Source organism: Punica granatum, chromosome 4 (genome assembly GCF_007655135.1).
Source record: "Punica granatum isolate Tunisia-2019 chromosome 4, ASM765513v2, whole genome shotgun sequence".
Lineage (NCBI taxonomy): Eukaryota > Viridiplantae > Streptophyta > Magnoliopsida > Myrtales > Lythraceae > Punica > Punica granatum.
In genome coordinates, this window is record NC_045130.1 from 5424399 (window position 1) to 5439958 (window position 15560).

Below are 15560 nucleotides of genomic sequence, written 5' to 3' on the forward strand. Positions count from 1 at the left end.
TCATATGACTAAAGTAGCATATCGTTGCTCACCGAAAAAAAGGAGCATATTGTCAAGCGACATAGCGGATTATCGCAAAAATTTCCTGGAAGACAAAGTTGCAACCAAAATCGCATCATATTGGCATTTTACCTCGATAGGAATTGGCTCTTGTAGCTTTGTTACTTTCAATGTACATGTTTTGTTAGGGGGAAAAAAAAAAAAAGAAAGAAAAATTGCCCTTCGAGGCATTTCTTTCAACCTCAAAAACCAACTCGATGTAAACATAGTCATCCTCTACAAGCGAGGAAACGTCTTCACAATCATTCAAAACGAGGAAGATAGAAACTTTTACTGGATCTATTACAAAGAAGTATACTGGGGATGACATATTCCCCAACCCGTCTCAGTAATAAACAAGCCGAAAACAGCGAGAAAAATGGATTGCCACCAGCAAACAAACCCGACAAAAGGTAACCCCTCGGAATCACATATATAAGTATCATCTCCAATCAAAAGGATTCCCGGCTACGAGTCTCAAAATCAAATCATCATTGATCACGGGTATCAATCTATCTACATATTACCACCGATTCTGCTTTCCTACAACAGACAGCTGCATAATAAGCACCATATGCTATTCCAAACAGATGCTCGAAAATGGCTGAGAACGAGTGACAGACCCAGGCCCACGAAGAACGCCTTCGTTTTGACATTACGATGCGTAACGCGCTTCATCTGTCAATCTACTACCGAGGTGGGGCAGGTGGCAATCGATTCGCTGTGCGCCGGCCTGCAGAGCTCGACCGGGAGCTCACATCACCATTCTGAGCGGAATCGTTGTACCTACGGCTGTGGCTCGTCCCAAACCCAGAAGTATCAGTGGGTCCATTGGCAGCCGCATTAAACGCAGACCTCCAGTCATCACCTGATGAAGGGTCGGCTGTTCTCGGGCTGCTTTCTGTACATGTTCCAGAAGAATTCTTTTCAATCAGGTCCTCATATCGGAAGATAATGGGGGAAATACATTCCATATTGACAATGCTTTTGTAAAAATAAATTCAAATTTCAAGAGTAAGAAAATTCATCTGACCATAAAGTCAATGTCGGTATATTATACCACCTAACATTACCTGCACCATTGGTGTTGTCAGACCAGTTAGATGCGGCAGAAGCTCGGTTATCGTGAATGCTGAGCTGCCTAGTAAGCTTCGAAAGCAAGGATGCCTGCTTCTGGTACTTCTCTCTCTTATGTTTTACGTTCCGGTCCTCTTGAAGCAATTCTTCTATTTTCGCTGAGCTTTGAGAACTGCAAGAAGATGCATAAGAATAGCTTAAACTTCTACTCTGCTCTAATAAAGAACATTTCTGCAAGAAGAAGTGAGTTGGTCAGTGCCTTCTACATTCATACACATATATGAGAAGATAGAACCGACCTGATTGAACTGTACAGTTGATTAAGCATGTCTTCCTTGGCCTTTTCCACTTGGCAAAGAACAACTGCCTGCGCCGCCATGAGAGCAACAGAATGAGAATAAAACCTGAGAATAGGTACAAGGCATAGCTTCGGAAATAAGTTTTTATATATATATAACTTACTTTTGGAACATTTGCTGCAAGGCTGTTTAGAACAGCTTCAATGTAACCACGTACTTCTTGGGACATCCAGCGAAGTTCTTCCTCTGGATCAGCAGGCCTTCTAGTCATTGTATCCTTAAAAGTTGGGAAGCCAGCAAAAGTGTTTCAGGAACAGCAACTTTGTGTTGGAAAATTCGAGGTAAAAGAACTCCTTGAAACATGAAATATTGCAGGAAGGTTGAGAAGAATGGCAGTCCAAGATGAACAGGCACAAAGAATTTTATAGCAGGAAATGAAATAGATTTTAGAGTACATAAAAGGAATAAAAGGTACAGAGCAAAAAGGCTTCTCTTCCCACTCCTTTACTCATCCAAAAGAAAAGGAAAGGAAGGAAATTGATACTATACAGTACATCTCTTAATAACTCACCAAAGAGCCCTCAGAAAGGCTTTGCCTCAGAGAGTGACCAGATTCACCTTTTCCTTGACTTCCTGCAGAGGACTGGACAACATTGCTCAACTTATTTAGCCACTCATTCTTCTCAGCCACACTCTCAGCCTTCAGAATAACTGCACTGTGCGCTGCAACATTGAAATTGAAATGCCCATCAGGCAGTTAGCAAGATGAAGAGAACAAAATAAGAACAATATCAACGCAGTTAAAGGAATATACACCTTTCATTACAGTCTTATAGGGAACCTTGCTAGTGATCTTGAAAACCAGACCCTTGCTAGAATCTGGTCCATTCGACTTTTTGTCCTTAGACCTCTTTGAGGAACCTTCCTCGTCATCAGAAGCTTCTTCAATACTACATTCCTGAGCAGTTCATCCAACAGTTCAATGAAAAATCATACAAAATGAGTACAGGAACTTCCAATGAAGTTTTCCAGATATTGTCAAGTTTCAGAAAAGATTAGACAACATTGATATATATGCGTCAATAGACCAAAAAAAGTGAAAAAGTAAGAAATGCCATACCGCCAAAGTGATGGTGCCACGGAAAAGTCGGTCTTCTTGCTTTTTGGCGTACATGAGCTGTTGACACAACCAAATAAGTTGATGAAAATGTGATTTAAAGTACTGAATATGTATCTGAATCAGCTCAAACAGAAGATATCCATTGTCAATACGGTGCGAAGTGCTACCTTACGGGGCTCTGTATAGAAACAACAGGAGTTAAGTGTTTTTAAGTTTATCATCATGCAGAGATACATCTTTTACAGAATATATGCCAAAGGAGGTGCTTTCAAGATTGAACAGGTTAAGTAACATTGGATGGTTCAGTTAAGCATATTAAGAACCTTTGCGGTTTTCTCATTCAGAACAAACCATCTCCTGCTCCATCCATTTGTTTTGCCACTTTTCTTCAGCAAATATCCTGCATAACAGCAGTTGGTAATAGGCATGTCACCAGTTAGTCCTGACAAATGCTGGATTACATGAATCTCTCCATTGCATATTGTAGAAGAAGCCTCTTACACATAGCCAGGCTAACACAATTTAAAAAGAAGAAGCAAGACAAAAAAGAATGCAATTTGAATTTATCTAAAACCCAAAGTCACTGAGACAGCCTCAAATCAATTGTCTGAAAGGAGAAGGTATAAGACACAACCATTTTAACTTGGGCAATGGACAATACTTAATCTATTAAAATATCCATATGAGCTTTATTGAACACAGAAGCCTATTTAAACTCATCACAAACCTGCAGTAAGCTCCCCTTCAGGACCTGCAGTCTTCAGTATCGGACCCCCCTGGGAATCCTTATCTTGCTGATTTGTTTTATCTTTCGTGGATTTTAAACTACCTCCACTTTGTTGAACCCCTGTTTGAGGACTTGTAGCCTGAGATAATTATTTATCACTCAGTATTTCGCAATTACATGTGGTTCTGAATTTTTAATTGGCAAAAGTAAATGCTCAAATCACAAAGAAAATTAGTTCATACCCTATTCAAGATAGACTGCTCAGCTTCAAGTGCTTTTTTGGAGGATCGACCCTTGAGCTCTTCCTCTCGGCGTTGCCTTTCCATTCTGTCAAATATAAAGATGAGAAAATTACAGCCAGTCATCATTGCCAGATAAAAGAAATATGAGCATCAAATGAAATAAGTTATTCAAAGACTCAAAGGTATAAAATGGCCACAAAGCAAAGAAGGTCCATTTAGAATCTCCTTACTTCAAAATTTCCGAATCATATAAAAAACCAAAAGAATAACAGCACTGAGTGACTCATTTTTCTTTTTAATTTCAAATAAATATTTATCGTTCAGTTTATGTCTCACTTTCATTCTCTACCTAAAACTCCATCTCATATACATTTAGCAACACAACATGATGGTGAAATGAGGATGATGTTCCGATATGGGCAGCCAAGCACCACAATGATAATAAAATGACTATTGGTTGGAGTTAGAATCAGAAGCCCTTTATTCTCTTAAAATATCATCAATTTGGATCTGCTATAGAGTAGTACCAATACAATGATGAACAAAATAACATAAATTAATATTTTCAGAGGTGCAAAGCAGAATGCCTGATCCTCAGCTTCGAAAAACAGCCCCTCATCACCATTCACTCTCAAAAGAGGATAAAGAGAGTAATCCTTAGATGACTTGCTATTAAGCAAATGCCTTCAATGGTACTAATGCATTAGCCAACTTACCGCCTTTGTACCAGTCGGATGAAGTGCTGAGGAGGAACAAATGCACGCTCCATGTCAACAAGTGCAACAACCATTTTCTTGGCCTCATTCTTGAAGTTATCCAATGCAGCACTTGCTATTGCAACAACCTGGTAATCACTTTTGCGAGTTAACATGGAGAACCCAAAGAAGCAAAAAATCGTTCAAATATGACAAGCAACATTAATCATATGACTAGTACCTCTCTTTTAAAAGGAGGATATCTTCCAAGACCTGGAGTTGCACCAGCTGCAGCAGAAACAATGTTCACCAATACACGATGCACCTAAACCCAAAAAAAAGCCACAAAGTGTGACATAAACTAACATAGAAAAGCCATGGACAATAGATGAACCACATTTGGAAAGTAGAAGGCTGGAGACAAGCTTGAGGCACAGTAATAGTGCACCTCCAAGCTAGCTTTAGAAGGATCGGTATACAACACGTCAGCAGCTTCATCAATATGTAAATATACCTCGTCAACACAGAGTCGTGATGGTTCTTTTGCCATCTCAAGCACGCTCTTTATCAAAGATCTCAGCCCTTTCTCTGGAGAAATAAGATAAGGTTGATAACCATCGGCCTCTAATACAATCTGCAGTGACCACATGGACCAACAACAATCAACCTAGGGTCATAGGAGTGTTGATAGCACAACCCTGAAACTTCTGCTAGAAGAAAACTTGATGGTTTACCCTTTTGACATTACTAATGTCAAAGTGCCTGTCCAGGGGAAGCTCCTTGAGCCGTTTAGGAAAATTACCCTCAAAACTTGCAACTATTTTCCAACCACTGCCCTGAAATAGAAAGCAAGTGCAGCTAAGGGGAGGGTATACAGAGATATTTTCAGTTACAAGTCAAGAGAAATTTGGAAGTACTCACTGAGTACTTCCCAAGTTCACCAAGAATAAAAAGTATGCATGTATTTTAGTTTGAAGAAATGTCAAAAATAAACTGTTACTCACTTCACCACCAGTTATATGTTGGAGAAACTTGTCCTCAAATTCACGACAAAGCTCTAAAGCTAGAGCTCTTGTACCTTCAGCACTGCTAACCATACTCTCACCAAACCTAACCAACTCATCCTGGATAACCTGAGACTTACCTTGAAGCCTGCAGGATTAAATATAAAAGGAAATTAATCAACAAATTTCCAAAGGCATTCGAAAACCTATAGGTACATACCCACTGTTATAACTTATAAGCATGAATTTTAAGAACCAATGGGCAGAAATCCATAAAGGAGTTGCAGGATGGACAAGTTCAACTAAAAAGTCCCGGACAAAAAGAAATCATTCTATGGAAGTGCGTGAGCAGAGCTCACAAAGGCATCAGTAACCTCAAAAGGCCCAACTGTCTGAGTGACTGTAGTTTGATCAGACAACTCACCGGCCAATTATGCAGAAGAATATATTCGCTAATTACCAACAGTTCAGCATAATCTCAACATAGCATAATACATAAACAAAATCATTTGAACATTTCTAGAATGACAAAGACACAAATATCACAGAGCACAAGTTGCAGTAGCCAAACAAAGAAAGTTATCAAGAAAATCATTAACATGATAGAAGAAACATTCAGTCATTGTGCATTGAACAAACAGATTTACCCAGAGAGAAGATTCGGAAGCCTCAGTTTCATCCGATTACGAATCTGACCAGCAAGGGCATCCACCAGAGCAACTCTTCCAAGCTTGCTCTGAGGGGCTCCACTTAGTATGGATTTTAGACTTTCACTCTCCGCTTGCCAAGCAGTTTCTAAGGAGCTTTCAGACCCTCCAGATTGCGCGGAAGCAATAGAAACTGATTGTCCTATTAAAGCAACCCAAGGAATATCAGATGTTTTTGGTGGCCCTTGATTTAGTAGGAGAGCCTGAACAGCTGCCAGCGCTTTCGAGTCTGATGCAGATTGATCAATTTTACTAATGACACCAATAGTTCTAGTACCTAAAACACAAAAGTTAGCAACTCACAGCTGTAAGAATTGAGCCAAATAAGATAATCAAAGGTACACACAAAAGGAATAGGTTCAATATTTGGGGAAAAAGGCGAAGATCCAGCTTTAATAACCTACTTTCTGAATCGTACTCTTTGGCCATCTTAAGGGCTCCAGTTGATGAAATTTCTGGTGCCTGAGCAGCAGGTACTATAACTAGTAGAATAGCATCATTATGCTGCGCGTATTCACTGATCTGGAAAGAGAATGAATTGGGATCAACACCATTTAAGAGAATTATCCACAAAGAGTTCCTTCTATAAAGAACTTAGACCTAATGAATCAGCTGAAGGACACAATAAAAGCACAACCAAAAGGATCCAAAGTAATAAATTGACAAGATATGTTCCAAAATATACTTGTCAGAGCAGTTGCTCACCATTGAATCGTCCATGAATCTTTGATCCAATCCAGGTAGATCAATCAGTTTCAGTGGAGGAGCTGCAGAGTTCGAAACAGAGGGACAGCAATCTTCATGTTATAACTCAAATACTTTTGGCTCAAGAGGTGTCCAGTCAAAAACTGCACATGATGCAGAGATGCATAATTTAAATTGCCAGGGGGATGATCTTGGCATCTAACTCCAGCGATATAAAATAAGTCTTGTAACCGACAAATAAAGCATTAAAAAGACAAATTACGACACCGACATTCGAAAAGGAGAATCACTTAACATCATTTTCAGCGAGGCTTGAAAAGTCTGTGTTCCATGATGACCGAATAATTTATGTTATTCTTTTTATAAGTGACCCAGTAAATTTAAATACATCCTGATGAGAGATAGGCTATATTTTCATAGTGTTAGTCTGGTTATTGATCGCCATGAACTATGAAAGCAAATTCTGGAACATTTTGAATTTTTTGCCAGCTTGCAACCATGAAATTAGATCATCTTATCACATGTCCACTAGAGCCCCTTCCATATAGTCCATCTCTCCTATTAAACTATGACTTCAGAGAGATGGACACCTTTGCAAATTGGGAAATCTGAGGTGGAAAATTTGGCTCCTAGTATATCATCAGAAGTAAATCGAACAATGCTATTTGAATAAGATTGCTGATCCTGACACCATATTTCTATCTCCTATATCTTCCTTCAATGAGATGAACGATGCCAGAAACAATCCACAAATTGACACAACACGGAGAAGAGAATGATTTGAGTACTTACCTGTACTAGTTCGAAGTTTTAGATGTATTTCATCCCTACTCCTTCCGGACAAACCCTTGCTTAGTCTATCTTGCAGAGAATGCCGAAGTGCACCTGGCGAGTCAGGGTAAATAAGGAAACCCCACAGAATAGATGTTATGAGAAGAATTCATGGTTAGGACAGGTGCAACATTGAGAATGCTCTGTGCAATCACAAACTAAAGAGCATCATCTCCACCTCATATATGGAGGGAAATAACAGTTTATTGAGATATATCTGGAGCTCTTACTTGCAGACACCTGCTGAGATTTGCTGTCAATTTGCAGAACAATTGACTTGGTGTTTAAAGAGCCATCCCTCGTTAAATCAATGGATATGGGTGCCCGAGTAGCGCCATTCTCACCAGTTGGCTGTTGAAGTATGAACAAGTCACCGAGAAAGTTCAGGACAAGCAGAAAAGTGGAACCCATGCAGCCAGAAAGATTTGAAGGAAGACGACTTACCAGGACTGGATGACCAATCAGACTATTCAAAACAGCAGATTTCCCAACACTCTGAATGCCATGCCCAGAAGAAGACAATTGTAGCCCGTGAGAACAGATCCAATAAATGGAAAATGGCTTATACATCAACCAGAAACATATATGCTGAAAAATCCAGTTTAAGTAATCACATCGAGTAGAATTGGTTCCTTCTGTCGGCACAAGTCAATTGATCAGCAGGAAAAAGGCCATTGTTTAAATTACGGTCTCGCAAACTCTAAGCAACAACGTCGCCAGTTTCAGCGGTATTACAAGTTCAGCTCAGATCAGTCTATTAAGACCTCATTTTCAGCTCAATCGACTCGGCAAGTTCCTGACTAAAACCAGCCTCTCTTCACACTCATTTTAAATCTCCAAACTTCTCGGGAGCTGCAGAAGCGTTTCTAAACTAAGAAGAGGACTTGACAGAGGTATTCGCCACTTCAAGTAAGCATCCGCAGCTACTTGGACAGATCCAAAGAGCCACGTCCCTCAACGAGGAGTGCATAAAAGATGGAATCTGCAGAGAGGCATGGTACTTACGACATTGCCGAGAGCAACGACATTAAGGAAGGTAGAAGGCCGTCTGGATGAAGACGGTGAGCTCTCGTCCACGTCCTCATCGGCGAGCAGCGAATTCGCCTGCCGCATGGAGTCGGCGAGCTGAGCTAGCTCCTCGATCGCCTCCATATTTCAAGCTGCCAACCGCCGTACCGACCGATCAGTAGATGTTGATGCAACGCAGAAGGGGAGATCGGGAACCGCTTCAGTTGCCGACACTGAAATGGCAGCTTGAACCGGTAGAGAAGCAACAGGTAGAACGATCGAGCTCCCGGAGACGGAGATTTATGGAGGGAAATGAGTTAGGGTTCCGGCGAGTGGCCGGATCGATGCGGAACCAATGCTTTCTGCTCCGTGGTCGAAGTTGTAATTCAAATTCAACTTAAATGCAATGCAAAAATTCTCTCTCTCTCTCTCTCTCTCTAGCGGGCGCAGCGCACGAACGGACGAGCATCTATTGCAGTGGGAAGAATTTGCAGTATGGTCCCCGAAGTTTTAGAATTTTCTGTTTCAACTTTCAACAGTAAAAAAAAAGTTCAAAAATTTAAACGGTTGACCGCGCTAACGGGTGAAGATCAGACCACGCAGGTAAGACTTGAGTCTGGTCAAAGCCGAGTCAATCTGAAGAGGTCAACCGGGGCGACCTCGGTTGAGCCGAATTTCGATTGCACATCGACTCGGGCCAAGCGGTATAGATCGCTTTGGCATCATCAAATTTCTAGCTATTGAAACATTTCCAAGTCCTCTTACTTTCATTAAAACACGTGCAGTGTTATATTTTACAAAATTAAATTTAACTTTATTTATTTTACTCTTTTTTTCTCAATTCAACGACACAATCATTACTTTTCTATCTTTACCTTCAAATTTTCCTTTATACTTTTTTCTTATCTATTATTGCAATTAATTAAATAAATTATCTAAATAATTCAACATTTTTTTTTAGTTTCAACATTTTTTCCGCAATTCAACGACACAATTATCACTTTTTTATTTTATTCTTCAAATTTTCTCACATATTTTTTCCAATTACTTTTACTTTCATTTTCTCAAATCAAATTAAATCAATTTTAACTTCGTTACTAAATGCAATGATAGTTATTTCATCGTGCGAGTAAGAAAACGAACTGCATGCGTTGCTCCCTGAATGTCTTCCGTGGAACCACTAGTTATGGAATAAAGTCGATTCGACCCCGAGTAATTCACAATTATTAGAGAATCAATTGCATTTAAACTGCAACTTATTCGATCAATCCTCTTACCATCGAAGACCCGTATGGGTCTGAAAGAACATGACTTTTCACGGTATTTCGTTTCTGCTTGATTTTCAATCTTTGCCATGGCAACACGAGCGACCGATACAAACCGAACTTTGCGAAGAAACGAACAGCGTTAAGCCCTGATAAGAGATTTCACTGTGAGAAGGATGTCTTGATTTACATAATTATTGGAGAAAAAGCCTTGAATTCAATCACGTCTACAAAGAGCAAGTCTTTTGGATTTCGAGCTAACAAATAATAAACTTAAATCTCTACTTTCTCTTTTCCCCGGAGCACTGCGATCTACTCTCCATTGGCCATCTTGTATAATCCATCTCCCAACCCTTCAGTGGCTCCGGAGCAAGCAAAGATCCTATTTACGATAGGCCGATCGGTTGGTCGGTCCATCATTATAGGATGATAGACCTTAAGAGAGGGCAACGAGTCTTCCTCTGAGAAGATCCCGCCTCACTCTACTTGTGGGGATTGAAATGCGGATACAGCCCCAGAATGTGCTCCGGCATGAAGTCGTGCCTTGTAAGTATTCCAACAATAGGTGGCCTCTGCAGATACAAAGAAAGGCATAGTTATAATGAAATCCTGGATATTTGTTTCTGTTTCCAGAAACACCGAAGAACAAGTGACGACAAAACCGAACACAGCTGAAGTCCTTAAAATTCGTCTCCAGTGGACCCTGGAGAATTAAGGGGCACGAAAATTTGAACCAGGATCCACAGTGTAGCTGAAAAACAGTTTTAGGGGAGGGGTGGTTTCAGACAATTCATGATCAACTCAAAACCGGATTCCTAAACTTCGAGTATTGAACCAAATATATATCATATAGAAAAGGGAGAGAGAGATACCCCAGGTGTTTTCGGGACCACCAGCAAGTGCCTTAATCCCAGTTCCCGGAAAAGAATCGCGGCCTTTGCAAGAGACATGGTTTCCACCACCGTGTATGGAGATGTATTCGTTATAGGGTGGAGATCTACATACATCTCCATCTCTTCATCATTTATATTCAGATCCTCAAGCTTCAATCCCCTTCCCAACCCTGCCTTTGCAAAGTCATGGGCTTTAAATGTCCTCACGATATCCGATCCTGTCGTCGCCCTATGCTTGGTGAACTTCTTTCCCTTGAGCAATACAAGTAGATGAGACCTCAAAACTAGCCCGCACAGCTCCGGAGCCTCTGAGAAGGGTGGCTCATCGATCACAGGGAAACCGTTATGTCTCGTGAACTTCAGTGCGTTCAGTATGTTTGCCACCTTCTCAACACCGCTGAATGTGATTAGCGGGCCAGAGACAACGTCACTCGCGACCAGATTCCTCATGTAAGGTTCTGCATGGGCTTCCATGTAGGGTAAGCCCTTCATCTTCACAATTTGGTCATAGACACCTTTGTTGAAGCTATCAGCCACAGTCTTCGAGATGAGGAGCTCTAACATTACTAACGGTAGCATGAGTAGATTGTTGGTGAGTTCGAGAAGAATCACACACATAGAAACAGTCATCCTCATGGTGCCACCGAGGAAGGAGGCAGCACCCAGCAGAGCAAAGAGGCCCGTGTCAAGATTAGAGAGAGGACCAAGGACTGTTCCCACCAGCCGTCCATAAGAAGCTCCAGCAAGAATAACAGGGATGAAGAGTCCAGAGGGAATCGCGATGCCATAGGTGATGATCCCAAGGGCATATATGGCACTGAAAAAGAGTAAGAGGGTGGAAATATGAAATTCCTTATCAACCCCCGAAATCAGCAGATTTCTAATGGCATCATCATTCGTGTTGAAGAAGAGCGAGGCAAGGTCGTTGTATTGGTTCGGAGGGCACTGGAAGTTCTTGAAATTCCCCGAGCGACCTACCGTGGGGCATTCTTCCTCCATGTGAGCAGGACATGGGGTGCAGGGCATCAGCCACGGGAGGCCATAAGAACAGCAGGAAGTGAGGAATGAAATGGCAATCACGAGCATAACTTTGAACATAGGACCCCTCCTGCAACATATAGAAGAAAGGAAAGACAAACCCGAACATCAATGACCATAAATCTATAACAAAACCTACATCAAGCCTTAGTTTTTGCTCTGACAGATGTAAATTCAGGCTAGGCACATGATCTACTCTTAACCCATTAGTCACTGATGCTTACAGCTTAAATGGTCATTGCAGGAAGAACTCAGACAAAGAAAGGATACTGAAATGATGTCAATACCCAAAAAGCAGGTGCATGTCTCGTGTACTGAGATTATGAGCTAAAGTTTTTAGCTTGCCAAGAGAACATTGGAGTATAAGAGTTATCGAGTTCTTACTCGTTGATAATACTGTAAGTACGGAGAACCTTGTCAACGAAGTAATTGTAAAGACTGCCCAGGACGCCTCCAATGATCCCAAGGAATATCACTGCCAGTAAATCCGGAGTGGTGTAGGTAGTGGCTGCAGAATTGACATCGAACATGATGAGACCTCCTTGGCCGAAAAGCCCACATTTCCCACTTCGGCAGAATTCTATGAAACTTCTCAGCACCACAGCCACCACAGCAGTGGTAAAGAATGTCCGCCAAAGAAGAGCACTCCGCCACCTGACAAATTTGATGAGAGTAACTTCACTCAAATGGAACTATCATCGGCTAATAAGGCCTTTCGGTTTTAGAAAACTGGAAAAAAAAAATTTCTTGAAATTCTGCAGAAATTAATTTTTGATGCAATTTGACTGATTATGTATCAGTAAAGCTAAAAACCCACCATGAAGCTGCTTCTTCAAGGGCAAAAAGGACTCCACCAACAGGGGCTCGAAAGGCAGCTGCCACACCAGCAGCAGCACCACAAGTGATCAGATCTCTCCTATCACGGTCATTTTTAAAGAAACGAAGCCATCTCCAAGTTAAACCATACTTCTTAGAACCCCCCTGACCAAGCAAGTTGGCTATGCAAGCGCCGGTGTGGACCATAGGTCCCTCCTTCCCCACAACAAAACCACCAGCAACTCCAAAAATCGAACCAAATATCTGCAAGATTTGAATAATGCATAATCAATGTCAAAGTAAGCTCTAACTTGTAGTTGATGCTACAACATGAAAGGTGCAAAAGCTGACCCCAACAATCATAGCCAAGGGATTCACGAATACGGTACTAGGCACCTCCATATTTCAATCTCGATTAGAGAAATATTAGTAACCATCAGTTAGCAATTTGAAGGACTGGAGACAGAAGGCACAGCATTTGCCAAGTTTGATGAACTAGAACAATCATACTCCATTAATCTTGAATGGCCTCAAACTGACCCGCACAACAATGACATATAAATCCCCCATAAATTTGATAACTGTGGCCTCCAGTGCCCACAGACGATCAAGGGCGGAAATAATTTTCGATGAGAGTGAGATCAATTCATTACCAACCTTTACGAACAGGGTACTCGGAGCAAGAATAGAGTAGGAATCAATGCCATTGAGGTAAGCTTTCACCTCCGGAATGCCGGATCCAGCGGCCGCTGGGGCGATGTAAGCACAGAGCGCCGCAGCAATGACAGCCAACACCACGTTACAACTGGCATAGGCTGCGAATGCCTGATAATACCTGCATCAGAGCCATTAGCGTCATGACCAAACACAGAAGAAAAACTCCTAGCTTAATGAATTCCCTCCTTCTGTGAGAGCAAGGACTTTACTTTTCTTTGAGCATGAGATTGTTGGTGAGAAGGAGCTTAAACCCGGCAATGTTCTCGACCGCCAGGTTGTTGAAGAAGCCGACAAGCCCCGTGGCCAATCCAATGAGAAGGGCGAGAGTCCACTTGAGAACAACGTACCGGTATATCTCCTTCTTCTTTCTGGACCTCCAGTCCTGCTTGAACAGATCATTCTCGAGAATCCTGCGAGAACATCACATAGGAACACCCATCAAACAAGCCGCCAAAGGAGAAAACAGACAAGGCCACGCTGAGCAAGAAACCGAGCATCGACTGGACTGCCATCACGATTCTGGTGTTGTTTGGCTATGGAAAACACTGATCAGGGGTCCTCCTCCGCGGGAGAATCAAAGGCCCGGAAACCCAGCAAGCCACAAAATTTATAGAAAGAATCATTCCGCGAGCTGAATTCTCTTCGAAAATTCGACAAAGATCCGTCCTTTCTTCGTCCCAGACCGAAAAAAGGGGCAAACCGAGGGAGGGCAAAGGAAGAACACTCACTCGTAATCAAGGCTTTCGATGGGGCAGACATTGGCACCAACAATGGCGAGCTGAGAGGTCGTGTTGACCCTACTGACGCTCTTCTGCAGCAGCAGCGGCTCCTTCAGGTTCCCACCCTTCCCGTCTCCCCCTTCAATCTCAATCCCATGCTCGTCCCTGTCCCCCATCTCGCAAGCGACGCAAATACCCACCAATCACAGAGCTCCCAATGCAATGCAATGCAGGGTTCCCCTGTTTCTCTCCCCCGGAAACAGAGACGTAAACGAGTCAATCAGCCAAGCCTACGCCTCAATCTCTATCACAAGGGCTGATCCCGGAGAGCCGAGAGTCACGAGTCACACGCCAGAAAGGACCAGCTATGGAGGAATGTGAATCCAATTTCGCTTTTTGCTGTCTTCGTCGTCGTCTTCTTCCTTCTTTATGCTTCCGTCTTTCTTTGGTGAGCCTCAATGGAAGGCCATGAAAACGGAAAAATCTGTGCTTTATTTATTTTCGAATAATTATGGGGTGGCCCCATGTCTGCTCGCCACGTCATCATGGGGATTTCTGGTATGGCCATTTTTTAAAAATAATTATTATCATCATTATTATATTTTTTCTCTCTTTTTTTTCCTTAATGATTTCTTTTATTGGTCATTGATTGGCATGGGGACGATTTGCATTATATTGCGAAATGGCCAAGCAAAGCGTGCCCGCCCCCACCACATGCCATAAATTATTATGGCCTAATCGAACGGTCCGGGCCTCTCGGGTGCGCTAGAACTTTATATCTAACAAAAAAAAATCTCAATGTTCTACCGAGCCAACCAAGTTCATTCTCATTATCGGTGGTGAGCACAAAAACTTGATAATATAATGTAAAATAATTACTTTTTTTCAATTCGATATGATGTATTAACAGATCGATTTTCTTTCTCGTAAATATGATATTCTCTGTTATTCTCTCTCTTTTTTTTTTCAATAGACAATAATATTATTTACCTTTTAAGCACCAGCTACATGTGATCATAATATCCTATCCTTTGTTTGGTTGTGCAGAACATGAAAGTTGACTCATTATGACAGCCTCAAATTGACATCTGGCACACTAATATATTTCTTTTTTTCCTCAAATTGACTCCTCTGATTTTAATATTACAAATATTTTTTATTAATTCATTTTTTAGGTAAATTCTTTTATTGTAGGAACGTTTGCCGTGTGACATCTTTGTTGTGTCCAAGCTAGATATGTGAATCCATACATGATGTATCCCAATAGTAGAAAACGACTCATCATTGGAGTCTAAAGTAAGGAAAAAATAAGATGCATTACATGCATGGGGAAAGGGACTGCTATAGGACATAGGGCCGTTCGATCGCGCTAGACTCGAACTTGATAGTTTGTCCTCATAAAGACAGTCAAGGAGTTGTTGGGACATGTTGTGGCTGACATTATATTGGAAGTTCTTGCTCTAAAAGCATCGATTCATAATTGCTTGCGGTTTTAATTTCGAATGGTAATTTTCCGCTGAGTATATATTTTAGCCATGTAGCCAATTATGAAGGCCAAAAAAGTATTAATCTTAAGGGAAAAAAAAAATCACTTCTCTAAACAACACGGTAAAAGAAAAAAATAAAAATTAATAAAATTATTATGTTCATACAAAATC

At 41.4% G+C, this 15560-nt stretch overlaps 2 protein-coding genes across 3 annotated transcripts; both read right to left on the minus strand.

Moving 5' to 3' along the window:
* Window positions 1–254: 254 nt before the first annotated feature.
* On the minus strand, window positions 255–8876 carry LOC116204757 (dynamin-2B-like). 2 transcript variants are annotated; one of them, XM_031537024.1, is made up of 22 exons: window positions 8452–8876; window positions 7891–7941; window positions 7677–7797; window positions 7408–7500; window positions 6616–6677; window positions 6315–6432; window positions 5851–6187; window positions 5204–5351; window positions 4934–5035; window positions 4714–4833; window positions 4441–4524; window positions 4221–4348; window positions 3505–3589; window positions 3263–3401; window positions 2859–2935; window positions 2536–2592; window positions 2232–2373; window positions 1987–2138; window positions 1579–1692; window positions 1416–1483; window positions 1113–1288; window positions 255–940 (listed from the first exon to the last, which is right to left on the minus strand). In XM_031537024.1, exons 1-22 carry the CDS (start codon window positions 8596–8598, stop codon window positions 729–731), a joined length of 2733 nt encoding a protein of 910 aa, XP_031392884.1. In that variant the 5' UTR covers window positions 8599–8876; the 3' UTR covers window positions 255–728. The 2 variants fall into 2 exon arrangements, with proteins under 2 accessions (XP_031392884.1, XP_031392885.1); XM_031537025.1 differs by lacking the exons at window positions 7677–7797; window positions 7891–7941; window positions 8452–8876 and having other exon boundaries at window positions 6616–6758.
* Window positions 8877–9840: 964 nt separating this feature from the next.
* On the minus strand, window positions 9841–14356 carry LOC116204663 (chloride channel protein CLC-c). The gene is made up of 7 exons (XM_031536856.1): window positions 13912–14356; window positions 13393–13593; window positions 13124–13301; window positions 12468–12730; window positions 12035–12304; window positions 10592–11720; window positions 9841–10291 (listed from the first exon to the last, which is right to left on the minus strand). The coding sequence occupies exons 1-7, from the start codon at window positions 14076–14078 to the stop codon at window positions 10202–10204; spliced, it is 2298 nt and encodes a 765-aa protein (XP_031392716.1). The 5' UTR covers window positions 14079–14356; the 3' UTR covers window positions 9841–10201.
* Window positions 14357–15560: the final 1204 nt, after the last annotated feature.